Genomic DNA, 26,422 nt, shown 5'->3' on the forward strand with positions numbered 1-26,422 from the left:
GGGGCGGTCCTCAGAGGCCCGGCATTCCACAGCCACTCGAGCGCCGCGCGCTGGGGGTTGAGCGCTGTCCTAGCAGTGCGGGAGCGCTCCAGGGCTGCGAGGAGCCGGGACTCGTTCCTGGCGCTGGCTGGGTTGAGGTTCTAGGGCTGGGGGCCGCTTCCGGCTGCCGGATCCCGCTTGATCCTGGAGACCTGGAGAAGCGCTGGGCAATCCCGGCGCCAGGAACTTTCCGCAGACCTGCTGCGATCCGGCGGTGGCGGGGGCCTCAGGGTTTGAAAGCAGCACCGCGGCTCCGGGGTGAGTGAGGCCATGGGGTGTGGATTGTGGGGCTCCGGTGGAGCGAAGTTCTTAGCTGCTCCTACTCCAGTTAAGTGCCCTCCCAGCGCTCCTCTTTCTGCCCTCGCCTCCCTCATTTCTTCCCCTTCACTTTTGCATTTCTTCCTCAACAATCCCCCCTTGTGCTGCCAGCCCCTAAGTCCCAGCCACATTTTGCACACAATCTTGGGCCCTTAGGGAGGCTGGAATTTGGATCGGGAGCCGCAGCTTTACTCGCAGAAAGGCTGCTCCCAGGGTTGCCCTGCTCCAGCGATTTCGGAAAGCGGTCCCCCTCCTCCGGCAGAGGCTGCCCCTCCTGGCTCCCCTGGCCCGCCGTCAGGGCTCAGCCACTCAGCCTGAATGCGCTTGGCCACTGCGCTGGATTTTGTCTTTGAAGCCGAATCAGCGGGCTGTCTGTCCAGCTTTTCTCAGAACTCCACATAGAAAGTGCTGGGAGTTTGGATTGATGGGTTCTAGCCCCAGTGGTGTTCCTAGCTGCTTCACCATTATCTGTCTGTGTCTTGTTTCTCCATCTGTGAAGTGAAGAAAACACACTTTGCTAACTGAAAGCAAGGAGAAGGTATCTTGGAAAGGAGCCTTTCTTCCAAGTTCCTTCCTCCTCCAGGTTAACTGCTCCTTAAGTTAGAATGGCTGGTTCTTTTAGAATCCTTGCCCCCACCCCCACCCCTCCCCCATTTATTGAGTGTCGCACTCCCCATCTGTCCTTATTTCTGAGCCATCCTCAGCACTTGGCACAGAACAGGGTAAATTGTAGCGCTCAATACATGCTCACTGTGTGAAAAGACAAAAGATGTGAGCCACGAAAACCTGAGCAAATGTCAGGAGTTGTTATTCGGACTGAATGGGCTGGCCTTTCATTCCCGCAGCCTCCCCTTCCCTTCCTGACGGGTAGTTATCCCTGGCTCCTGAGGGCTGATGATTCTCTGGATTGTGTAGACAGTGAAGCAGGCTCCAGTAGAGGAAGCTGCTCAGTCATTAACTTATCAGAGAGTCCTAGAACATCTGCTATGAGCTGTGGTGTCACAGCCAGAAGGTTGGTGAACGTCTGATTGAAGTGGGTGGGGGTGGGAAGAGCAATTCTCTGTGGGTTAGGAGTTTCTCTGAGTTACCATGACTTAGGAAATTTGCCCTTTCTGGACTTTATCTTCCCTGTCTGTAAAATGGGAAGTGGGAGTGGGGCAGATGTGTTATTGTGGGTGAGCATAGCGTGCTCTGTGGGTTGTGTGGTGCACCCATCAACCATCTGAACACACAGGAGACAGCCTTAGGACTAGCTTTAGGACAATCTGAACTTTTTCAGCGAGAACAGAAGAAACTACAAAGTGCTTCTCTGTTCTAGTGGAGACATCCTGTTTCCAGGTCTTGTGGGTTGTGAATCATGCTGTGGGGTGACAAGGCATGCTCCATCAAGCTCCCACACTGACCTTTCAGGACCTCAGAACTGTGGGGCTCCATTTCTCACAAAGTCTGGGGATTCCCCCTTCCTTGTGTAACTGGAGGAGACTGGAGCTGTGATGAAGTGTTAGAGACACAAAACAAATGACAGGCTCTTGGGGGCTGTGGTTGGGTCAGATCCTGGGTGACAGAACAAGAGTGTAAGGGGTAGTCACAGCCCAGATCATTCCCAGCTGTTTTCTGATACTCCTCTAAACGTGTACTTCTGTTTCTTCTCTATGGATTAAAATATACAAATGAAGGATATATCTCTAAAAAAAAAATCTTTATTTTGGTTGTTCTTACACTATTGTCAGTGGGAAGATAGATGGACTCAAGTTTTACTCTCCAATGTTTCTAGAAATAAGTCTTGACATCACCACACTCTGCAGTCCCCCACCCACATTGTCCAGGCATGCTGAATGATGGAATCATAATTCTACGTGACATACCATGAGCCAGGCATAATTCTTTTTTTTTTTTTCTTTTTCTTGGTCCTGGGAATTGAACCCAGCATTGCTTAACATCCACAGTCCTTCAAACTTAATTTTTTTTTGGTACTGGGGATTGAACCCAGTGGTGCTTTACCACTGAGCCACATCCCCAGCCCTTTTTATTTTGAAACAGGCCTCACTAAATTACTTATGGCCTTGATAAGTTGCTGAGGCTGTTCTCGAATTTGTGATCATCCTGTCTCAGCCTCCCAGGTTGCTGAGATTATAGGCACGTCCAACCTCACTCATTTGGTCTTGACCACAGTTCTATTAGGGAGGGATGATCATTCCCTCCATTTAATAAATGAGGAAACTGAGCTCCAGAAAGAGGAAGCAACTCATCCATGATCACACAGGAAGTGGCAGAGTGAGGTTTGAGTCCAGGCAGTCTGACTTCAGGATCTGTCCTCTGAACTTCGTTGGAATTTGGGGGAAGCAGGATTCAGATCTTGCCTCTGTTACTTACTTGCAGGATGACCTGGGGGAAGTCAGGTGACAATTTGACAGTGTACTAGAAGGTCACTAACCCTAGTCCCCTTATAGCTCTTTAGGGAGGCAGAAGGGGAGTCTCAAGAGAGAATGGAATGGTAAAGTCTGTTGGGTAGCCAGGAAGGGGAACAGGTGAGAATTAGAATTGCCTGGCATATTAAGCCACAGCAAGCCAGATTCAAACTGAGTACATTGCTTGATTGTGTGTAGCTTTCTTATTTTATTCATTTGTACTATGATTAGCTGATGGATCTATGTTTTGCTGGTGACCCCACCATACAAGATCAGGGTGAATGAAATAGAGGAGGAACAGGAGATGCAGAGAAAATTGAATTTTCCAAATCAGTTTCAACTAATGATGACAAGTGTCTGGGACACTTGTCACTACTTCTGATCCCTTCTCAGACAGACCTTGATGATCAGAACTTTTCATCTTATCTCCACAAGGCCCTGAAAACTTAAAAAAAATGTTTTGATTATACATTATAATTATATATAATAGTGGGCTCATTTTGACATATTCATAAATGCATATAATTTCCTCCATTTCAATCCCCAGTACTTCCCATTTTCCTGTCCTCTTTCCTCCCCCTGATCCCCTTCCTCCACATTAGTGGTCTTCCTTCTGTTTACTTATTGCTTTTTAAAAATTGGTACATTAAAATTATACATAAAAATGGAATTCACTGTGATGTATTTATACATGCACATAATTTGGTCAATATCATTTCACAGTTCCTTTCCTTTCCTATTCCTCCTCTCTCCTCTATTCCCTTCCTCTACTGTCCTCCCTTCTGTTTTCATGAGATTGCCTTTTTTAAATTCCTTGCTTCTCTCTTTCTTCCAAATAATGAGAGAATCTGATTCCTGACTTTCCTTTTTTTTTTTTTTGGGTACTGGGGATGGAATCAGGGGCACTCTACCATTGAGCTACATCCCAAGTCCTTTTTGATTTTTGATTAGTGAGACAGAGTCTCACTAAGTTGCTGAGGTTCTTGCCACGTTACTGAGTTTGGCCTCAAACTTGTGATCCTCCTGCCTCAATCTCTTTAGTTGCTGGGATTATAGGTGTGTACCACTGACCCTTGATTTTCTGAGTGTGGCTTATTTTACATAGCATAATGTTTTCCAGATTCATCCATTTACCAGCAAATAACATAATTTCATTTTTCTTTATGACTGAGTAGAACTCCACTGAGTATATATACACTGTACTTTCTTTGTCTGTCCATTTGTTGACAGACATCTAGGCTGGTTCCATAACATGACAATTGTGAACTGCACTTTAGGTATCACTGGGGACTTCTGGTATCACTAAAGTATGCTTCTTTCAGTTCTTTTGGATAAATACCAAGGAGTAGCATAGCTGGGTCATATGGTGCTTTCATTCGTAGTCTTTTGAAGAATCTCCATACTGCTTTTCAAGGTGGTTGTTCATAGTTTGCAGTACTACCAATTATCTATATGTGTTGTTCTCTCCCCACATCTTCACCAATGTTTGTTTATATTCTTGATGCTTGCCAATCCAATCCAAACGGTGTGAGATGAAATCTCAGTGTAGTTTGATTTGCATTTCCTTGACTGCTGAGGATGTTGAACATTTTTTCATATATTTGCTGGCCATTTGTACTTTTGAGAAATGGCTGTTTACTTCATTTGTCCATTGATCGGCAATAATTATTTGTTTTTCTGGTGTCAAGTTTAAGTTCTTTTTTATTTCGGATATCAGTTCTCTGTCAGAAGAGTAGCTGTAAAAGATTATCTCCCATTCTACTGATTCTTTTTTCATGCTTGTAATTGTTTCCTTTGCTGTGGGGAAGCTTTTTAATTTGATGCCATCTCACTCACTGACTCTTGGTTTTATTTCTTGAACTTTAGGAGTCTTATTAAAGAACTCAATGCCTATATGTTGAAGTGTTGACCCTGTGTTTTCTTCTGGCAGTTTCAGTGTTTCTGGTCTAATATTTAGATCTTTGATCCACTTTTGTGCAGAGCAAAGAGATAGGGACCTATTTTTATTCTTCTACATATTCAATTTTCCCAGCACCATTGGTTAAATGGTGCTTTTTGTTTTTTTGGTGTTTAATGTTTTTTGGTGCCTTTGCCAAAGGTCAAATGTGTGGGTGTGTCTCTGTGTCTTATTCTATTCCATTGATCTTCATGTCTATTTTTATAGCAATACCACCTTATTTCTGTTCCTATAGCTCTTCAGTATAATTTGAGTTTGAGTATTGTGATAAGATCTCAAAATCTTTAGCTCCCTGCTCTGGACTGCTTCTACCAATTGAAGCTGGAGCCTTCTGCTGGCTTTCCCAGACTTCCCACTTTATTCCTCTAAGGTAGTTCAAGAAAGAAACAAATGGCAGAACAGGAGAACCTCTGTTTAGTGTCTTAGACGTTATCTTAGGAAACATCTTGGAGCTTTTTAAAGATTGCTTTTCTCTTTATTTCACTCTCTTCTGTTTTTTCTTAAATGTTTTTCAACCCAATTTCATCCTGGAACCAGGGATAAAGCTGTGGTGGAGGCAGAGTGTCATGAGGGTGATCGGTCTTCCAGAGGGGACCAGACTTTCAGAAATCACTTTGTCCATTCTTTCTAATGGACTGGCAGCAAACCTGGGGTCCAGTGGGAAAGAGTCATTTACTCAGGATCACACCACACCATGTATTCATTATCTAATGCAGCAATAGCAATTTATGAGTCTTGAATTTAGCAGCTTTAAACATTTTTTATTCAATTATAGTTTTGAAAGTCAGAGTCCAGTATGGGCCCCATGAGAATAAAATCAATCAAGGTATTGTCAAGTTGCTTTTTTTTTTTGTTGTTCCCTGGAGGTTCTAGGGGAGGATTACTTTCCTGCTTATCTGAGTTACTGGAAGAATTTACTTTCTATGGTTGTGGGGCCACAGGTCACTACTTTCTTGCTGGCTGTAAATAGAGGACCTTTCCCAGCCTCTGGCAGATTCCTTGGCTCTTAGTTAGCTGCCTGAATCTTCAAGCTAGCAAGAGTGAATCAATCCTTCTTCTGTCCCATGTCTCTAACCCTCTCTTCTGCTTTGTTCTTTCCCTTTAACAGTTCATGTAATAAGGTTGGGTCCACCTGGATAATCCAGGGTAATCTCCCCATCTCAAAGTCCTTAACTTTAATCACATCTGCAAAGTCCCTTTGGTCTATGTTCTTATGCCTCTGCCCTCTGAGTCATGCTTTCTTTCAAGGTTCTGGGGATGAGGACATGGATATCTTTGGTTTGGGACATCTTTATTCTATTTGCCATATACGTGAGGCCCTCTTTGGGAGAGAGACTTGTTTGGGATCACTCAGTGATGCAGTGGGTTAGCACCACATTCCAGTACTTCTGTAGCTCTTTCATGGACCACCCTGTGGCCCCCCTCATGGAGAGTCTCCTTTGTGAGCCCAGCACACCATAGCACTTTGTAACTGTCAAATGACAGTGATGGATGGTAGTGGCTGAAACAGGATGCTGTGGATTTGGCCTGGGTTTTCCCTTCTACTGGCTCTCTGTTGGCTTTTGAAACTATATGATTGGCTTGTCTGATAGTACTTGTAGTGTTAGACATTGCTGGTTGCATTTCTGATCTCTCTGAAACAAATGTGCTGGTGTTTTTCCATTTTTCCCCCCCAGCCACAGAGAAACAGATAGAACCCAGGCAGGGAACAGGTCTTTAACCCTCTACCAATTTTGGAGGAGACAGGGACCAGTTGGAGTGAAATGAGAATAGAGTTTTCCCCAGAGACCCTGGGTCATTGGAGAAAGTTCTTTGATTTGATTCATTTCACATTCTTGATAGTTTGTGTGCCCTGTCTCTTTCTTCCTCCGCCCCCCCCCCTTTTTTTTTTTTGGAACAGAGGTCCCTAGTGAAATGACTCCATGATGGGCCAGCAAATGTTTGAGGCTGACTATTACACAATGGGACGAGAGCTGTTTCCAAGAGTAAATGTGAGGCTAAGATGTCCTCACACTGGTTTGGTCATGTGAAACCCACTTCCTCCTCCATTAGCCTCTCTGTCCTCTTATGAGAACAGAGAAAAAGTTTTACACCCTGGGCAGCAAACTTCCCTTCTCCCAGTGTCTAGCTCCTGTGCACAGGGAGTCAAAACTAGGAGTGCATCAGCCCAAGCTAGTGAGCAGCAGGGAATTGAAGGGCTTGATTCTGAAAGGCCAGTGCTCTGCCTGGTGCATGCACAGAGTGATCCGGAAAGAAAGAAGTCCCTGTCATCTTTCCTGAATGTTCAGAGTCTCCAGAAAATGACAAGATGAGAGGATGTCGTTTTGTTTTGGACATATGGTTGTGATTTTAGGGTCATTGGAATTTCTGTAGGGATCAGGATTCTTTCTGCACCAATTATGTTCCATGAATTGAGCTCAGATCTGAAGTCACCCAGTTTTCCCATATTCGTGCCTTCATCCATCTTGTGTTTATTGGCACTGACAATGTGCCAGGCCCAGGGACAGGTGCTGAGGATGCACAGGTCTTCCGTTCTTTGCCTGTTTCCATTTGAGGGGTCAAAGGAGCAAGGCTTTAGCCTGATAGGAGTAAATGTCAAAAAAGATAAACAAGTGGCAGATGAGCTAATTTGTGAAAAGTATATGAAGAAAACAAAATGAGATATGAGACAAAGAATGTCTGGTGGGTGAGAGTGGCCATTTAACAGGGTGGTTTTGGAAAAACTGAGCAGTAATAGTTGAGGTCATGGACACTGAGGCCCTGGGCTGGAGGCCATTCTAAACATTCTTTGAACTCTAAGAGGAGGGGACAGTAATAATCTTTAAGTGGGATATGCCCTTGGGACACGGGTCATTATGAGTCCCTCCGGGTGGCTGAGGGTGCCCATGGGTTGTCTTCTCTGTCTTGAATGCTCCTTTCTTTCCTGGCAATCTTACCGGCTCCTTCTGAGGATGGAGTCTTGGAAAGGGGTCCTTGAAGGCGGATGATGCTGGATAAGGAGGCCTATTGTCCCCCGCTCCCTCAAAACTATCAGCTTTACGGTTCTCAGCCTTGCAGAGTCTGGAGTCTTTACACATACCCAGCCTCCTTGACTCAGAGCTGGTTCCCGCTGCCTCCTCTCTGGCCTCTGCATCTGGTGGAAAGGAAACAGCAGTGGCTGTGTCTGCTTAGAGCTCTGGCAGTGCTGGCCTAGGGCCATACCTGCAGGATGCCACCTGCTTCTCTCCGCCTTTTCTCTCACTTTGGGATAATTCAGCTTGTCTGCTAAGCAGGAAGCCTTTTTTTTTTTTTTTTTTTTTTTTAATTTATTGCCCTCTTCCTCTGTGAGCTCCTTGGCAGTAAAACCAGTTGGATAACCATTGGCAATCTCTCAAAAGTTAACTATTAGCGGCAGTTTGGAGTAGAGGGGTGTGCTGTTTCCGGTAGAATGTCATAGCTGGGGACAGATTTTCAAAGGCTATTTGCTTATGAAGCATATCACTGTGGTTTCCTACATTGGACTCAGATCAGTCACAGAGCAGTCACAGCACCTTAATGAATAGTAAGGCCTCTGAATGCTTTTTTTTTTTTTTTTTTTTTTGTACTGGAGATTGAACCCAAAGTGCTTTACCACTGAGTTAAGCCTCCAACCCTTTATGAATTTTTATTTTGAGACAGGGTCTTGTTAAGTTGCTTAGGGCCTCCCTAAGTTGCAGAGCTGGCTTGGAACTTGTGATCCACCTGTCTCAGCCTCCTGAGTTGCTGGGATTAGAGGCAGGTACCACCACACTAGGCTTCTGAACGCTTTAAAAAAACAATATTTGTTTGTTTTTTTCCTTATCAGTTATACATGACAGCAGAATGCTATTCAATTCATTGTACACAAATGGAGCACAATTTTTCACTTCTCTGGTTGTATACCAAGTAGGGTCACACCGTTTGTGCAATCATACGTGTACCTAGGATAATGATGTCCATCTCATTCCACCATCTATCTCCATGCCCTCTCTCTGAACTCTTTTTTAAGAGTTCTTTTTTCCTGTGTTCACTATTTCAAGTTTAATTCTGTGAAAACCTTTACTTTATTTCAGATATTGTCTTGAGTGCTTGTGTTATTCAATTTTCTGCTACTGTAACAAATACCCAAGAATCACTGAGTTAAGTCTCCAACCCTTTAATAGGATTAATAAACCTGTAAAGAAAAAAGGTTGATTTTGTCTCATGGTTTGGAGTTTCCAGTTCATGACTAATTGGCCCTATTACTTTGGGGCCTGATGCTTTTGGGTAGGTAGCACATCACGGTGGAGCAATTGGCTCACCTCATGGCAGCCATAGTAAAGAAAGACAGGAAGAGGAAGGGGCTGGGGTCTCATTGTTCCTTTCAGGGGTAAACCCCCTTGACTGAAGGCCTCTCAGTAAGCCCTCCCCTCTTAAAATTTCAACCACCTCCCAATAGTACATTTAACTCATTTAATCTCCACAGCATCCCAATGAAGTAGTATTATCATTCCATTTTACAAATGAGGAAACTGAAGTTCAAGGAGGTTAAGCCTCTTGTCAAAGCCACCAGGACTACACATGCCCCCAACCTCTGGGCTTTGTTGGTGATGTCTATTCCGCCTAGCCTGCCTTTCCCCTCATTTCTTCCTTTTGAATTTCAGTTTATACTTCCAAACCTGTATCAAAGCCCCTGTTTTTGTGGTCTTCCATTTTACTTAGGCATGAGAAAGGAATGAGGATTGAGCCTGGGATGTACATGTTGTGTCACTTCACCTTCACAGCAGGACGCTGTGCTATAGTACTTATTTATTTTTAATATTTATTTTTCAGTTTTAGGTGGATACAATATCTTTATTTTTCATTTATGTGGTGCTGAGGATCGAACCTAGTGCCTCATGCATGCCAGGTGAGCGCGCTACCACTGAGCCACAACCCCAGCCCCTGCGCTGTAGTACTTTTAATGTCCCTCCTTCACGGAAGAGAAGGTCAAGGTTCAAAGATTCTTATATAACTTTGCCGAAGTCTCACCTCTCATGAGGGTGGAAGACAAGGTTCAAATCAAGACCCTCCATTCTAGAATCCATGCTCTTGCTATTTCATTCCTCTTTTCTGGTGGTGAGTGGCTTATACCATCAGCGTAGCATTCCAGGTATTTTGCCCTTCTCTGCAATTAGTGATTATAATGGATATCTGGTTCTTTCAAAAGAGAGTGAACTTATTTAAGGACAAAATCTGTACTTTTCTTTTATGTCTGTCTCTTAATCCACTCCTATTTAACTGGAGGAATAGGTCAGTTTAATCATAGTGTTGTTAATTCAAAAAAAATCATTAATATAGATTATCATGTAGCTTGTTTATTTTGCATTGCTGTAACAAAATACTCAAGGCTGGGTAAGTTCTAAGAAAAGGTCTATTTTGCTCACAGTTCTGGAAGTTCAAGAGCATGACATCAGTATCTGCTTTGCTTTTGGTGAGAGCCTCATTGGAGAAAAACAGAAAGGGAAGTATATGTCAAAAAGGCTCAGCATGTGGGATGGCCTTGCTGCGTAACAACTATCTCTTGTGGTAACTAACCCACTCCTGTGAGATGGGCATTTATCTTTTTTAAGAGTGGCAGCCCCAGGCCCTAATCACCTCTGGGTACTGTATATTGAGGACCAGCTTCCAGCACAGGAGCCTTTGGGGGCACAAACCATATCCAAACCATAGTATCCTCTGTCATCTTTATTGTTGAACTAAAGACATGGTCCAAGTCTGGGATGTTAATATACTAGCTGAAGGAATGGAGGCTATTTATTTGCTGAGTTTAGTAAGTCCCTACAGCCAGGAATTTCTAACCATATTAAGAATTAACATTTGTTGAGTGTTATTCTGTTAGAACCCTGTTCAATGCTGTGTGTGATTTTCTTATCTAATACTCTTCATCTTATGAAGCAGATAACTATTTTCCCATATTTGGTTATGTTTTCAGTCGAGTAACTAGAAGCACGAGGAAGTGGAAGTAGCATTTAAGGTTGCTAAGCCAGAAAGTGGTGGAGCCATATTTAATCCAAGCAGACTGGCCTTGGAGTCCGGGTTTTTAACACGACTGTGTAGCGTGACTCTAAAGGAAAGAATCTCTTTATATTCCTTCTTGTTTCAAAATATTCTCTCCACTTGAAAGAGTTTCCATGGCCTTACGAGAATATAAGATCTTGAGGATTTGTTGATTTAATAAATGTTTACTTAGTACCTCTTCCTGAGTAGAGGAGGCATTCTGGACAGAAGCAGGCAGGAGCTGTATTGGGTGACGTCAGTGCTGGGGCAGGGTTGGAACTAGGCAAAGTTGTCTCTGCCATTCTTCTCCCTCTTGTTCTGTGCGCATGTGGATTTTCCCTGTTTGGTAGAATCTCCCACCATAAGTGGATTCTATTGCCTTTTCCTCTCTTCTCTGATGTTTGCACCCACCATAGGAAATAAGTGACTTGCAAGGTTTGTCCATTATTATCTTCAGTAGACTCATTTGCATTTGGGCCTCAAGCCAATGGATGAATCGTAAATGTAAGACTGAGTCACTGATTCTGATGGCGTGTGTGTGTGTGTGTGTGTGTGTGTGTGTGTGTGTATACATTTGATCCTGCAATACCACTCAGCTTACCTTTTGTGACATTCTTTATGGCTCTGGGCCTTCAGCAATCTCACATGCTCTTACGTAGCAGAAAGACACAGTCAGGAACCTGCCTGGCTTTCATTGTTTGCATCAGTTTATTGTACCACCCTCTACCACTGTGTTTTCCAGCCAGCACCCCATTTGGCATCCCCCCTCCACCCCTGCCCCCCCAGCTCCCATCTCAAAAAGATGATGAAGGAATTGAAAACAGCTCTGCCAGTCAGAGCCCGAGTTCTCTTAGTTCTGCCATTAGCTTACTCGGGCCAGTCATTTCCTTTCTTAGGACCTCATTTTCCTCAAGCATAAAATGGGAGTCAGTTTACATGGTTTAAACTGGATAGTGTCTGAATTCTGTGCAGATTTCTAGAACATCCTTAGTTTGATTTCTACAGAACAAAACCAGTCGGATACATAGAATTGTTGCGTTAGTTTTCATTGGTGCATAACAAGTAATCACAAACTTAAAATAATATCTTTATTATCTTATAGTGTCATTAGGTCAGGAGTCCAAGCACATCTTAGCTAGGTCTCACAAAGCTGCAGTCGAGGTCTTGGCTAGGTTGCTTTGTCATCTGGAAGATTAACAGTCTGTCTCCAGCCTCATCCAGGTGTGGGCCGGATTCTTTTCCCTTGCTGCTTTAACATTCATGGTGCGTCATTTCTTTGAGGCCAGACAGAGACTTGACCTGAGGGAAATCCTAAACTCTCTTTTGAAAGACTTCCAACTGTCCCACTTTAGACAAACTTTTGATTAAAGTCATCTAAAATCTACTCCACAATGAGGAATGAATAACTTTCAAGGGTTACCAGTACCTTCTTCATTAGCTGTATTTGTAACTGGGCCTTCAGCCAAAGTGATTAAAAGGAAGAGTGGCATTTTGTACATCAGTGATTCAGTGGAACCTTAAATTACATCTGCAAAGGTCCTTCACCTTTGCTGTATAACTGGGGTAATACTAGGAGACAGAATTCATGGGGACCATCCTAGAATTTTGTATGCCATAATTGCTTTCTAGTAATATTTATGGTTGCACCTCCCTATTTTCTGAGTCAGGTCAAACAAATTCACTTGAGAAATTAATTAAAAAGTTACCTGTTCTTAGACTAAAACTATTCTGTTTGGAACTTATTTTTTTTAAAATAATATGTTACGCTTTCTTTTAATGTAATTATTAATTACATTAATTTTTTTCCCCCAAACCATTAGATGAAAATAGTTATTCTTAGAGGAAACCTTTTAAATGTTAACTTTTCATATTTAATTCTCTTTGATGTGTTTTTCCTTTTTTGGAAACTGGGATTGAACCCAGGGGTGCTTAACCACTGAACCGCATCCCCAGCCCTTTGAAATTTTTAAATTTTGTGACAGAGTCTTGCTAAGTTGCGTAGGGTCTCACTAAGTTGTCGAGACTGGCCTTGAACTTGCAATCCTCTTCTATTTCCTTCCATAGCCACTGGGATTACAGGAGTGCACCACTGTGCCTGGTTCTAGATGGTTTCCTATTGGAAATAATATATTACAGAAACTATTAATTTAGGAAATCTTCTATGTCCATAGTTGATTTTTTAAAAAATATTTTTAGTTGTAGATGGACACAATAAAAATAAAAACAAAATGTACATCTATTTTTTTTTTACAAGAGACATGGGGATTAGAAAGGTTGTTATTGTCTACCACTGAGCTACAACCCTAGCCCCCATAATTGATTTTTAAAAACCTTTTTGTTATGTATTTGAGAGACATATGTTGTAACTTTCCAATACAGTATTGAATTTGTCACTTTCTGCTTATAATTCTGCAATTCTGTACATACAAATTAAAGATCATTTTACCTCTCTTGTATCTTTGGTAATCCTTCCCTCCCCCCAAATAATTTAATCTTTAATAATGTGGCAGTAATTCAAAATATGAAAAACATGTTCCCTTTAAAAAAGATGCCACCATGATGGCCTCATACAAGCATGACAAAGGCAAGGAGGAGACTGGACTCCCAAGGGTATGGGTAGTAAGAAGGCTTCATACTCACTGCTTGACGCCTTAGGTTATAGATTCTCCAAAATGGAGCAGGCAACAGAAGAGACATGAAATTTAAGGGACCCTCAGAGAACACGGTATGGTTGCTGGGTCATGAGCACCTTGAAGCATTTCTTGATGATGATTCAGTGTCATTAGTATTTGTTGTTGGGGAGAGCCGAGCAGGATGGGCTGAGCAGGTCTGTTGAAAGGGTCAAATGCCTTCAGGGTTTAGACCTGATCTCCTTGCTTGTTGAGGTAATACTGGAGAAACACGACTATGCTTAAACTCGAGGCTCCAAGCCTGGTTATACTTTTTGCTTAAGTCTACTTTGTGTGATAGTCGTATAGATCTACTAGCTGACATAATTCATAGTTCCATGGTGTTTCTTTAAAAACTTTTAAATATATTTTTAAAATTTTTAGTTATGGATGGACACAATATCTTTATTTTGTTTACTTATTTTTATGTGATGCTGAGGATTGAACCCAGTGCCTCACATGTGTGAAGCAAGCGCTCTGCCACGGAGCCACAACCCCAGCCCTTACATGGTGTTTTGTTTATACCCTTTTTTTTTTTTTTTTAAAGAGAGAGTGAGAGAGAGGGGGACAGAGAGAGAGAATTTTTTAACATTTATTTATTCTTTCTTAGTTCTCGGCGGACACAACATCTTTGTTGGTATGTGGTGCTGCTGAGGATCGAACCCGGGCCGCACGCATGCTAGGCGAGCGCGCTACCGCTTGAGCCACATCCCCAGCCCCCTGTTTATACCCTTTTAATTTCAACCTTTCCTATCCCCATGTCTCTTGTAAAAAAATAGATGTACATTTTGTTTTTTATTGTTATTTACTGGAATAGTCTTTGTTTGGATTTAAGTCTGCCATCTTTCTCTGTGTCCCATCTGTTCTATGCTGCTGTTATTTTCCTGCCGTTTCCCCACCCATGGAAGTTGTGTACTCTTTTAATATTTTTCTTAATGACTAAAGATTACGTATTTTTTGATTATTAATCCCATTTGAAGATAACTTGTCTTATTTTCCTGTTATCTTTGGGTTTTAGCAGATTTACTAATTTATGCTTAACTATGGATTTATAGTTATTTTTCAGTGCCATTAAATGAAAATATAGTTATTCTCATTTCATCTTCTAGGAATCCCTAAGCCTTCTAATTTAGCATGTGGATTGATGTCTTTAATTAACTTTGGAACATTCCAAGCTATTCTTTCTTCCAATTTTGTTTCTGCCCCATTCTCCTTTCCTTCTGGTGTTCCAGTTACATGGGTATTATATCTTGTCACTATTTCCTGTGTCCCTTATGCAGTTTTCATTATTTTCTACCCTTTTGTTTCTTTCTGTTTCATTCAAAGGATTTTTCTTTATCTATCCTCCAATTCACTAATTCTCTTTTCAAGGGTGTCTACTATGTATGCTGTTAAGCCCTTCTATTGTATTTTTAATTCCTTAAATTATATTTTTAGTTCTAATATTTCTATTTGGCTTTAAAACTATTTTTTTATGTGATCCTTCAGTTCATTAATCCTCTTTTCATCTGGTATGCTATTAAGTCTACCTACTGAATTTATAATATCTCCTATTTTATTTTTATAATTTCTACTATTTATTCTGCAGTTCTTTTATTTGTTTGGTTCTTTGAGAAACCTGATGTGTTCTTTATTGTACTTTCAAGTTCTCTATAAAAATTCATATCCTTAGATTTTTTCCCCCCCAAACATAGTAAATAAGTTTATTCCGTGTGTGTGTGTGTGTTTGTGTCTGTGTGTGTGTTTGTGTCTGTGTGTGTGTGTGTGTGTGTGTGTGTGTGTGAGAGAGAGAGAGAGAGAGAGAGAGAGAGAGAGAGAGAGAGAGAGAGAGAGATAACTCCAATATCTGGAGCCCCCTAAAGTTTTTTTCTATTTTCTGCTTTCTAATGGTTTCACTTTTGCCATGTTTTCCCCTCCATTTCTGGTTACTTTTGGTTATGTATTGGACATTGTATATGAAAAAAAAAATGAGTCTTGTCATGATGTTCTTGTTTCCAGAGAGGATGTATGTTTGCTTCTGTCAGGTACAGGAAGATACTAGAAATGAAACAATCTGAATCAGTTTTAGAAACTGATCATTCCAGCTGGTTACTGTCTCTAGAGGACAGTTGTATTTTCAGGTCACCCCTAGTGCCAAGGGTGCTCCTGAGGTCCCAGCTCAAAGTGCAGAGGCTCTCCTTCTGCTGCTTTGGCTGTCTTGGACTCAAGGTTTTTGTCCCCTGAGCTTTTTGAGTCTGTCAGAAGCTCTATTCAGTTTCCATTTCCTGCTGAGAGAAATGCTGCCCCAAATGCCAAGTTCACCTCCCTGGAGTTTTACTTCTCCCAGATCTTAGCCTGTTAGTCTTCATTGTTTTGTTAGTTCTTAGTGATTTCAAGTAGATTTTGTTTCCTTTTTGCCTACTTTTCTAATTGTCTTCAGTAAAAGGACTTGTCCACTTGTCTAGGTTGCCACTACTAGATTTGGAAATCCTGATCTTTGTTAACCATTCTTTTCAATCTGGAAAAGCCTTTGGTGAGAAACAATGGGAATCTGACCTGGACTGGGAAGAGAGCTTTGGGTCTGACACGCTCTGTGCTTATACATGAGGGTGTGTGTGTGTGTGGAGGGGAGTGGTGGGTACAGGATCAGGAGACCTGAGTTTGAATCCTGTTCAAACTTTATGATCTCTGGCCAATTAACTTCTCTTAGCTGTAGTGTTCACAGCAGTAAAAGAATATATCCCATATAGGATTATTGTGAAGGTTTAATATGTTAATGTATGGGGCAAGAGTAGAATAGTACTTAATATTTGCTTTTGCTATAAGTTTGCTAAACAAAATATAGCTTTAAAGAGATTTAAATGAACAGCATTTGTTAACTGTTGGTTTTTATGATCATACATTTGAGGAAACAAGGGGAGGCTACTTTACTTCTCTGTGCTTCTTGGAAGTAAAACAGTCATATAATGAGTAAGTCATAGTTATTCCTAACAGAACATCTTGCTTATAAGCAAGTCCTTGACAGATGAATAAATAAATGACTATTCTGGGCAGAATGACTTGTTCTAATAGTTCTCAAACAAAAGTAAAAACAATATCACCCTGTCAGAGAAGAAAAAAGTTGCTTGCTAAGGAATCTCATAGTTGACAAGTGAATAGATAGTATAGCATTGTTGCCTTGAATCCCCTTATTCTAAAATTATCCACTTGTAGGAAATTTTTATTTATGAAATGTATTATTTTTTCACATAACTAGAAAATTGGTTGTACCTTGAGATTGGTTGGAACAGTGATTCATTTACCAAAGAGTTTAGTTGCTTAATAAAAACAGTAACAGGAGTAGAATTTAGAATTCGTCTAAATACACAGTAGGACATCTCCTTTCCTGCCTGAAGGAGATCAAGTGGAGAACTTGATAGATTGGGTGAATTTTCCACCTTTAGAAAAAGTACAGAATTTCCCTCTTTAGAGACTCTACTCTTTTTGCCCTTACACTTAATCTTGTTAGAGGATACAAAATTCAGCATTTTGTGGTTATTGACTTTTCCTTTGCATTGGCTAAATTGCTTGAGTCCTGTGGACTGAGGAGCAGCAGTTCACTGAATTGGCAGTGCAGGACCTGATAGGGTGGCATGCTTGGTATCAGTGGCTTCTCTGCTGTGAGCTCAGGAAGGTGTTGAGGCAGTTTCTTAGACAAATTTACATTGAACATATGTCAAGCGTTTCTTATTAATTAATGAGGTAAATAGTAGATAAAGGATACTAGTTCAAAATGACAGGGGTTCAGGCCTGGCTGCTGTTTTCCTTCCCAGGGTTATTGAAACATAATTTTCTTATCAGTGGACAGGGTTAAATTTGTGACGCAAATGGTCTCGGCTAAATCCCTTCATGACCCATTAATCAGAAATAACAAACAGTCTATCTGTGAAGCAAATTATTAGCAAAGTAATCTGTGAGTATTAATTAGATGTATCTAGAAGAAAGTTTTGAAGCCCTGATAAGGAGCCAGTGCCCTGGATGCCAGATAAGATCAAACAGAAGTCAGCTAGCAGAAACTTCAGAGTTCTCCTTTTTTTTTTTTCCTAAGCAAATTCATCCAGCATAAAATTAAAGATACTGACTGTATGATTTGCATACTTCTTATTTTGGGGTCAAATTTTTTTCTTTATTCATCGTGTCTAAAAACCCTCCTACATGGGAAGGAACAGCCTGTAGAAAGACACATGTTTGAGGACTAGAAAGAGGAAACAGGGAAATAGAGTACCCTGTGCCCTGCTGACCACATGTCTGGCCAGCCTTAGAGTGCTGGAACAGTAGCTGCGGAAGGTCCAGTCCCTTGGAAAACATCGTGACCTGCGGTTTTCCAGCTGTGTTCGGGGAAGCCCAAGGAGTCAAGAGGAAGCTGTCCTAGACCATCGAGTAAGCAGACTGCACTACAGAGGGTTACCAAAAAACAAAAACCAAAAAAACTGGGTAAAATTATTTTCACAGAAGAAAAAAAAACCTGCTTGAATTTCATACCATATAAATTTTGTGTGTTATAATTTAATATTGTGGGTGGGTACCCTAATATCTAGTGCATAGGCTCCTGAGGATATTTATCCTGCCTTGCTGAGTAGGTAGGAACAGTCTCTCTGCATTTCTACTAGAGCAGTTTTACTTTTATTTGTTTTTGTGACTGTGGTTTTAAATATGATTTCATTTGCACAAGAGTAATATTGGTTTAGGATACTGGTTTCAGAAAATGTTTCATTTATTCACCTACTTGCTTTGCTTTTGTTTGGTTGTAGTTAGGGACAGTGATATGATCAGATCATGTGTTTCATTTATTCACCTACTTGCTTTGCTTTTGTTTGGTTGTAGTTAGGGACAGTGATATGATCAGATCATGTATTTCGATGATTATTTTGGAAGGAGGAAGGAGTGAAAGTGGTAGGGACCCCAGGATGTCGGTTTCACTGTCTGTAAAACAGGACTGGCTGTAGCTGTAATATTCCATGATCAAGTGTGGATGAGCCTCAAAGCCTGCGTTCCTGTAAATGACAGGTTTTGCTTAGGAAAATCAGTCAGGGAGATTATGTATTCCTGGCATTTGGAGTCCCAGCGACTGTTTGATGTTAATGGATTTACTGGAAAGTGCTTTTGCAAGGTTCCTCTGGCTTAAGGCAGGCTTGCTGCCTTAGGAGACCACAAAGAATGGTTTCTCCCACCCCCATTTCTCTTTAACCATTTGCAGTTTGCTGGATCCTGTGACTCAGGCTTGTGTGTCTGAGATCTTGGAGTAAATGACTCCATCTCCACCGCTGAGTCAGGGTTGGCCTCTGCCTCTCCCTCCTCTGCAGGCCCCAGCCTGATCATCCTGTGACCCTGGGGACCCTTGCCAGAGGCTTCTCCTTCATCTTGGAACTTGCCCAGATATGGCCAACCTGGCTACAAGAGCCCCTAGAAATCAGTTCCCAAATCTTAGTACTAGAAAAAGTTTGAGAGACCTGGGTGATGGCTGTGCCCAGGACCTCCCAAACCTGGCTGCTGCGTACTCAGATTACCTGAGCTGTGGGGGAAAATGTGCCTTCCCATCTGCTTTTTTTTTTTTTTTTTGTATCAGGGATTGAACTCAGGGGCACTTGATGACTGATCCACACGCCCAGCCCTATTTTGTATTTTATTTAGAGACAGGGTCTCACTGAGTTGCTAAGCGCCTCTCTGGCTTTGAACTCGTGATCCTCATGCTTCAGCCTCCCGTGCCCTGGGGTTACAGGTGTGCGCCACTTCGCCTGGCCCATTTGCTTTTGAGTCTCATTCACTGAGTCTGGGTTGGGATCTAGAAGTCAGTTTTTTAATACTATCCTGAGGTGATTCTCATTTACTATGTGGGCAGTGGGGGGAGATGCTAGTCAAAGGGTACATGTTCATTTCAACTAAGCAGGAGAAAAATTGTCTTTGAGGTGAAAAAGATAACTTATTTAATAGCTATTTAAAAGAATCTACATTGGTGAGCTCCAGTGAGATATTAGTGTTTTTAATACCATCCTTAGGTGATTCTCATTCATGGCATTTGGTAATCTTTGATCTAGTCTCATATCTTAATTTTATTTAAAAAGTATATATGTATTTACTTTTTAAAATATATATATATATTTTATTTTTGGTATTGGGGATTGAACCAAGGGAAGCTTTGTGACTAACCTATATCCCCAAATCTTTTAAAAAATCTTAAATTTTGAGACAGGGTCTCACTAAGTTGCTTAGGGTCTTGCTAAGTTGCCGAGACTGCCTTGAACCTGTGATCCACCTACATCAGCCTCCCAGGTGCTGAGATTACAGGCATGTACCACCACACCTGGCTTTATTGATCCTTTTTAAATATGAGAATTTTAAATAAAACTCCCCAAATCCCATTTTCCCCTCAGTGGGGTAAAAAGATTAGAATACATACTTATGTTTAGAAAATTCAAATGGTATAAAAACATGAAGAATGAAAAGCAAAAATGTATCTTATATTCCTGGTTCAACTTCCCAGAGGGTAACCACTATTAACCAACTTTCCTTGGGATTATACTCAGAAATATTTTTCATGGATATGATCTTACCTACCCATCTACTTAATTCTACAAAGTCTGAACCCCCTCCCCCCCAAAAAATCATCCTATGCATTCTATTTATTGTTTTTCCAACTTAAAATATTTTGGAGCTCACCAATGTTAGATTCCTTTTAATAATCATTAAATATTTTTTTTTCACTCCATAGACTTACATTTTTCCTCCTGTTTAACTGAAACATTGTATCCTTTGACCAACATGTTTTCCCCCAACTCCCAAACTCCAGGTACCAATATTTTGCTCTGCTTCTAGGTGATTTTTTTTTTTTTTTTTTTTTTTTTTTAGCTTCCATAGATAAGTGAGAACATGTAAGTTTTTAGGTGCCTTTTTAATTTCACTTAGAATAATGACCTACAGGTTTGGCCATGTTGTCACAAATGGCAAGTTTTCTTCTTTTTAAAGGCTAAATTGTATACCATTGTGTATATTTACAATGTTTCTTTATCCTCTCATGTTGATGGACATTTTGGTTCATTCTATAACTTGGCTATTGTGATTAGTGTTGCAATAAACATGAAAATAAAGGTGTTTCTTCCACGTATTAATATCACATCATCTGGTTATATACCCAGAATTGGGGTTGCTGGATCATAAGATAGTTCTGTTTTTGTAAAATGTATGTGGAACATTCCTGGTGTGTACTGAGCACTAAATATTTGTTACATGAATGAGTGAATGTATGACAATTGCTGCCTGGTATTCCTTTTATGGTATTAGTTCATTTTTTATATTAATAACAAAATATCTGAGGCAGGCTAACTTTATAAATAAAAGATGTTTATTTAGCTTTCAGTTCTGGCAGAAGGGCAAAGGGTGCATCTGGTGATGACTTTCTGGCTGACAGAGTCAAGGTGTAACAGATGGGGTCTCTTTTGGTCTCTCTTCTTATAAAGTTACCAGGATTCAATTATGGGGACTGTACCTCGATGATCTTCTATGATCCTAATTACCTCTAAAAAGCCCCACCCCCAAATATCGAAGTTAGATTAAATATCACCCTCTTAATACCCTCCATTGGGGATTGAATGAACTCATGAACCCTTGGAAGACAACACTGAACCTATCTACACCATAGCATATGGGTATGTCCCACTTTACTATTTGCAGACACTTCTGTGTAGGTTATGATAACAGATAATGCAGAATCACCCGTACATGGGGGTATCTTGGGTACTTATGTAGGGTGGTAACAGTGCGCATTGAGCCCAAGGCATTAGAAAATGAAAGCAGTGACTGAGTAAGAAAAGGAAATAAAACTGGAATGGGGATTTTTTTTTTTTTCTGGGACTTAGGGTTACAGAATTACAGAACCTAGGGCTGGGGTTATAGCTCAGTGGTAGAGTACTCGCCTCGAACGTGCGAGACCCTGGGTTCAATCCTCAGCACCATATAAAAATAAATGAATAAAATAAAGGTATTGTGTCCAACTACAACTAAAAAATAAATATTAAAAAAAAAAAGAATTACAGAACTTAGGTTTAGAGAGAACAGTAGAAGATTGTTCCTGCCTCTTGCCCTCTGGGCAGGGAAGGGACTACATCTTTGGTTGCCAGGTTCTGCATTGAAGTAGCTTGGGGAGCCACAGTGAACTCCCTGGACTGAGGGAAGGTGTGCTGCAGGATCTTTAATATTTTGGGCAGAAAGACTGATCTCAGACATCATACAAAGTGGTATGTTACTGTTAAACTTGAAACATACTACATTCCTTTTGGTGATGTCATCTTTTATGAAGTTAAATTTTTGATGGTTGCCATGACACAACTGTTGGGCAAAAATTACTGTGAAATAAGAAAAGAGGATAGCACTGTCCAAAGTTTGAAAAGTTGTACAGAGCCCAACAGTGCACACATTCTGTTAGTAAGTAACTAGTTAAGAATGAAATAATATTTTTTTCTTTTAAATTGTGTGTTTTCCAAACAGCTGCTAAGGTGTTAGGACACAGACACTTATTGAACTGTTTCAACCTAACTCTTTAGTATATAGGACTTTTAGGTATTTCTTTTGGCCCAGAATGCTGTGAAAAAAATAATTAAGATCCTAAGGTTGAATAAAAGGTGAATAAAAAATAATTAGGGATGACTGATTTACATTCTGTTTTAGTCAGATTTTTCACTGCTGTGACTAAAAGACCCAACCAAACCAACAGTAGAGAAACCATTTATTTGGGGACTCATGGTTTTAGTCCATAGACGGTCGCTTCATTCTTCAGGGCTTGAGGTGAGACTAAACATCATGGCGGAAGAGTGTGGCAGAGGGAAGCAGCTCACATGAAGATTAGAAAGCAGAGAGACTCCACTCTCCAGATCAAAATATATACCCCAAAGCCACTATCCCGGTGAACCACTCCCTCCAGCCACACCTCACCTGCCTCCAGTTAACTACTCAGTGAATCCCATTAGGGATCAAAACACTGATTAGTTTAAGGCTACAATCTAATCATTTCTCTTCCAAATCTTTTGGCATTGTCTCACATGTGAGCTTTTGGGGGACACTACATCTAAACTGCAACACATCCTCACTCATCCGAATTATTTTAGCTGCAATGGAGAGACACCGAATGAGCTGTGGGTTAAGAAGAAACAGGGAATTATTGGCTCCTACAACTGGGGTGTCCAGGGTTACAGATGGCATCAAATTCTCTGAGTTCAAGTGCTCACATGAGCATTGAGGCTGGTCTGTCTTTCCATATCTAGGACCAACTCTCCAAATGTAAGTAAGGCAGTCCTGGGCCCTTTCTTTCCAGACTCATGTCCTTTTATTTTAGCAATCCCAGGAGAAATAATCCTTTGTTCCTAGAGCTTGTGCATGAAAATACTGGGGAGGACCTTAGTTGACCATCCTGGGTCACTCGCCTACCCCTGAATCCCCTGACTATGGGGCAAGGCTAGGTCGCATCTCCATCCCTGTGCTCAGGTAAGGTCCCACCTAACCCACAGGTAGGTTCTCCTTAGAAAAGAGGGAGTTCTATTACAGGATAATGAGAAAGGAACACTGGACAAAAACAACAAATTTTTCATTTCACAGCTGAGGGGACAGATTGGTAATATGGTGGTTTAATAAGTAAGTGTGGAAACTCTGGAGTGCCACGCAGCTGGGTTCACTCCTTGGTCAAATTAGAAGCGTGTCCTTCTTTCAAGGATTTGACTCCTTCTCTGTAAATTGGGCATAAGGGAAGATAAAGGTGAAGAAACAAAACATGGATCATTAGTACAGTCCCTTCATCACAGGTGGTTGATGTGAGTTCTGAATGAGTAATAGGAAGTCCCTTGCAAGACATGGTCATAGGAAGCCTTCAGCAAGGAAGCCATTACAATTACTGATCAAGAAACCATAAGGATGCCAGGCGCAGTGGCACCTGTCTATAATCCCAGCAGCTAGGGAGGCTGAGATAGGAGGATCACGAGTTCAAACCTAGCCTCAGCAATGGTGAGGCGCTAAGCAACTCAGTGGGGCGCTAAGCAACTCAGTGAGGCTCTGTTTCTAAATAAAATACAAAACAGGGCTGAGGATGTGGCTTAGTGGTCAAGTGCCCCTGAGTTCAATCCCTGGTACCCGCCCCTCCAAAAAAATACAATAAAGAAACCATAAGGATCACATGCTAAAAAGTGACCCAAGCCTCTGACTGCTGATTTTCCTTTCCTGTGTGTTGCAGAGGCAGCATGGATGCCATCAGCCAATCCCCCATGGAAGCTGTGCTTCCCAAGCACATCCTGGATATCTGGGCCATTGTCCTCATCATCCTGGCCACCATCGTCATCATGACCTCCTTGTTGCTGTGTCCAGCCACTGCCGTCATCATCTACCGCATGCGGACTCACCCAGTGCTCAGTGGGGCTGTTTGAGAGCCACCCAAAGCCCCAGCGGGGACCAGGATGCAAGTCCCTTGCCCCAGCCTGTTCTCAGCAAGACAGTGGGAAGGACTTGGGAGGTTGCATTCTGGTCTTGGTTCTCCACTGGCCAGCTGTGTGGACTGGGTCGAGGGACCTACCTCTGTGAGTTCTGGGTTCATTGGCTTTCAACCAGGGATCATGATCCCTGCCCCCACTACCTCATAGGGTTGTGAGAACCAAGTGACAAAGCTGTTTGAGAACAGTGAAGCCACCACAGATGTCCAGGGGTCACGCCAAGAGCTGAGAAGCTTGAAGAAGCAAAGAGCCTAAAAGCTGGTGATGGCCTTCAAGGTGGTGAGGGAGACCCTGGGGACACAGCAGCCTTTTCCTGTGCCCCTCAAACCAAGCAAAGGACACCCTGCCCCCATCCCCAGGGGCTAGAGACACACTGGCTCAGTGTTGGTTTCTTTGAAGCATCACTCCCTTAAATTTTCTCCCTTGTCAAGGAGGGCAGGAGCTGGACATGGCAGGGAGAAGGGAGTTGAGTCAAGCTGTCCAGAATCTCTTCAGTGCCCGAGGTTTGTCCCTGTATACTCTGGAGGAAGGCTCTGCCATTGTTTGGCAATGCCCAGGGAGTTAGGGTTATGGGCTTCTTTTTGCAGGGGAGTCTCGTTTGCCATTCAGTCAGTGTTGGAAAATGCAAGGTGTCCAATACCCTGCTCAGCTTTCAGGATCTGCAGTCCCCAACCCCTGTGTGCCCCACACTAGAGATGCTATGTCCCTCTGTCCCGGCTCCTGCTGTCATTAGCTCCACGTATACTCCTTACTCCCTCCCGCCAGAACTGTAGTCAAATCCAAGGTATTTATATTTTAAGAAACGTTCTCAAGACTTTTGGAACCAACTCAAGCCAGTGATGATAATTTTAGATGCTATGATTTGTATTTATATATAGAGATATTTCTGGACCACTCAAGCTGTTTGATATCCACAACAGGAGCATCCTGGGATTTATTAAACTATGTAACAAGATAGCACAGATATTAGGATATTATTGTGTAAAAATTATGCTTTTACTTTGATCTTATTTCATTGACGTACACAATCAATTTCCAATAAAGTGCTAGAATGACCTTGTCTGATGTCTTTCTTTCAAGAGCACCTACTGAATTCAGAACTCAGATAAAAGGATTCCACTGAGTTTAATGGGCCTTAGTGACTATTTGGATGGAGAAACAGATGGAAAATAGGAGAATCACATTAACTTCCAGGGTTCTAACTTCAGCAAATGGATGAAGTTATATGGTTTACACAAATAAATAATTCCAGAGGTAAAAAAACTGATTTTGGATGTAAGATAATGATTTAGGACTGGACATGTTGAGTATGAGGTGCCTGTTATGCAGGTGGATACTTTCAGGATGTAGTGAAAATCTTGCTCTATTCCTTAGGGAAGATTTTGATGTTGGAGTAATGGTTTGGTGGATTGCCATGCTACTCCAAGGGACAGGATGAGAGTATGCAGGCCAAGAGGACTGAGGTGCTAAGTTCAGAATGCAGAGAATGCTAAATAGAAGTGGGAAGGGAGTCAGGAAAATAATTATATTAGTCAGCTTCTTGTCATGGTGTCCAAAATTTCCAAGAAGACAACTTAGATGAGGAAAGTTTTATTTTGTTTTATTTTATTTTTTGGTACTTGTAATTGAACCCAGGGGTACTGAACCACTAAACCACATCCCCAGACTTTAAAATTTTTTTTTATTTTGAGAAAGTGTCTCACTAAGTTGCTGAGGCTGGCTTTGAACTTGTGATCCTTCTGCCTCAGCCTTCAAGCTACTGGGATTACAGGGGTGTGCCACCATGCCCAGCAGGAAAAGCTTATTTTCAGCTCACTTCTCCCAGGAACAGCACTGTAGTGAAGAAGTCAGAGTTAAGGAATTCAGAGAAAGAGCTGTAGAAGGAATTTCCATCTTGTCCATTGGATTTGCTTTAACAAAATACAGTAGATTGAATAACACACAAACAATACAAATTTATTGTTTACAGTTCTGAAGGCTATGATGTCCAAGTTCAGGACACTAGCAGACCCAGTGTCCACTGAGGGTCCTTCCCTCAAAGATGGAGCCTTCTGTGTGTCCTCACATGGTGGCAGGGTACTAAAAAGGCCCCTGAAGCTTTTACAAGGGCACCAATGTCATTCATGAGAGCAGAGTCCTCATGACCTGATCATCTACCACAGGCCCCACCTCTCAAGATCATCACTTTGGAGGTTCCTGTTCAACACATGAATTTTGAGGGGGACACAAACATTCAGACCACAGCAGGGGATACATATTCGTGATGAGATTCTGATTGGTCTGCTCAGCATTTCTTCCAACTCCTGGTGTTCATTTCTGGATGTCACAGGCTGGAAAGTGAAAAACTTCATCAAGGGTGAAAGCCTGCACGGCCCTCACTGCCCTGTTGCTAGAGATTCCAATGTGCTTGGAGGCTCTGCTGTTGCCAGGTTTATTGTGGAGCTCAGTGGAGTTGGGAGGGACGGGATGAGGTGTGAGGCATTCACAGTGCTGGTGGGACTCCAGCTGCATCAGCATGGCTCTGAGGACAGG

General features: G+C 41.8%; 1 protein-coding gene and 1 pseudogene across 2 annotated transcripts; one reads left to right on the top strand and one right to left on the bottom strand.

Annotated features, from left to right (window-relative positions):
* Smim3 (small integral membrane protein 3) lies at positions 1 to 24,946 on the top strand. Of its 2 annotated transcripts, none has more exons than XM_013358129.4 (2): positions 1 to 297; positions 23,638 to 24,946. In XM_013358129.4, exon 2 carries the CDS (start codon positions 23,645 to 23,647, stop codon positions 23,825 to 23,827), a length of 183 nt encoding a protein of 60 aa, XP_013213583.1. In that variant the 5' UTR covers positions 1 to 297; positions 23,638 to 23,644; the 3' UTR covers positions 23,828 to 24,946. The 2 variants fall into 2 exon arrangements, with proteins under 2 accessions (XP_013213583.1, XP_040128770.1); XM_040272836.2 differs by lacking the exon at positions 1 to 297 and adding an exon at positions 17,307 to 17,804.
* LOC110598032 (H/ACA ribonucleoprotein complex subunit 3 pseudogene) lies at positions 13,451 to 17,732 on the bottom strand (annotated as a pseudogene).
* Positions 24,947 to 26,422: the final 1,476 nt, after the last annotated feature.

Source organism: Ictidomys tridecemlineatus, chromosome 1 (assembly GCF_052094955.1).
Source record: "Ictidomys tridecemlineatus isolate mIctTri1 chromosome 1, mIctTri1.hap1, whole genome shotgun sequence".
NCBI lineage: Eukaryota > Metazoa > Chordata > Mammalia > Rodentia > Sciuridae > Ictidomys > Ictidomys tridecemlineatus.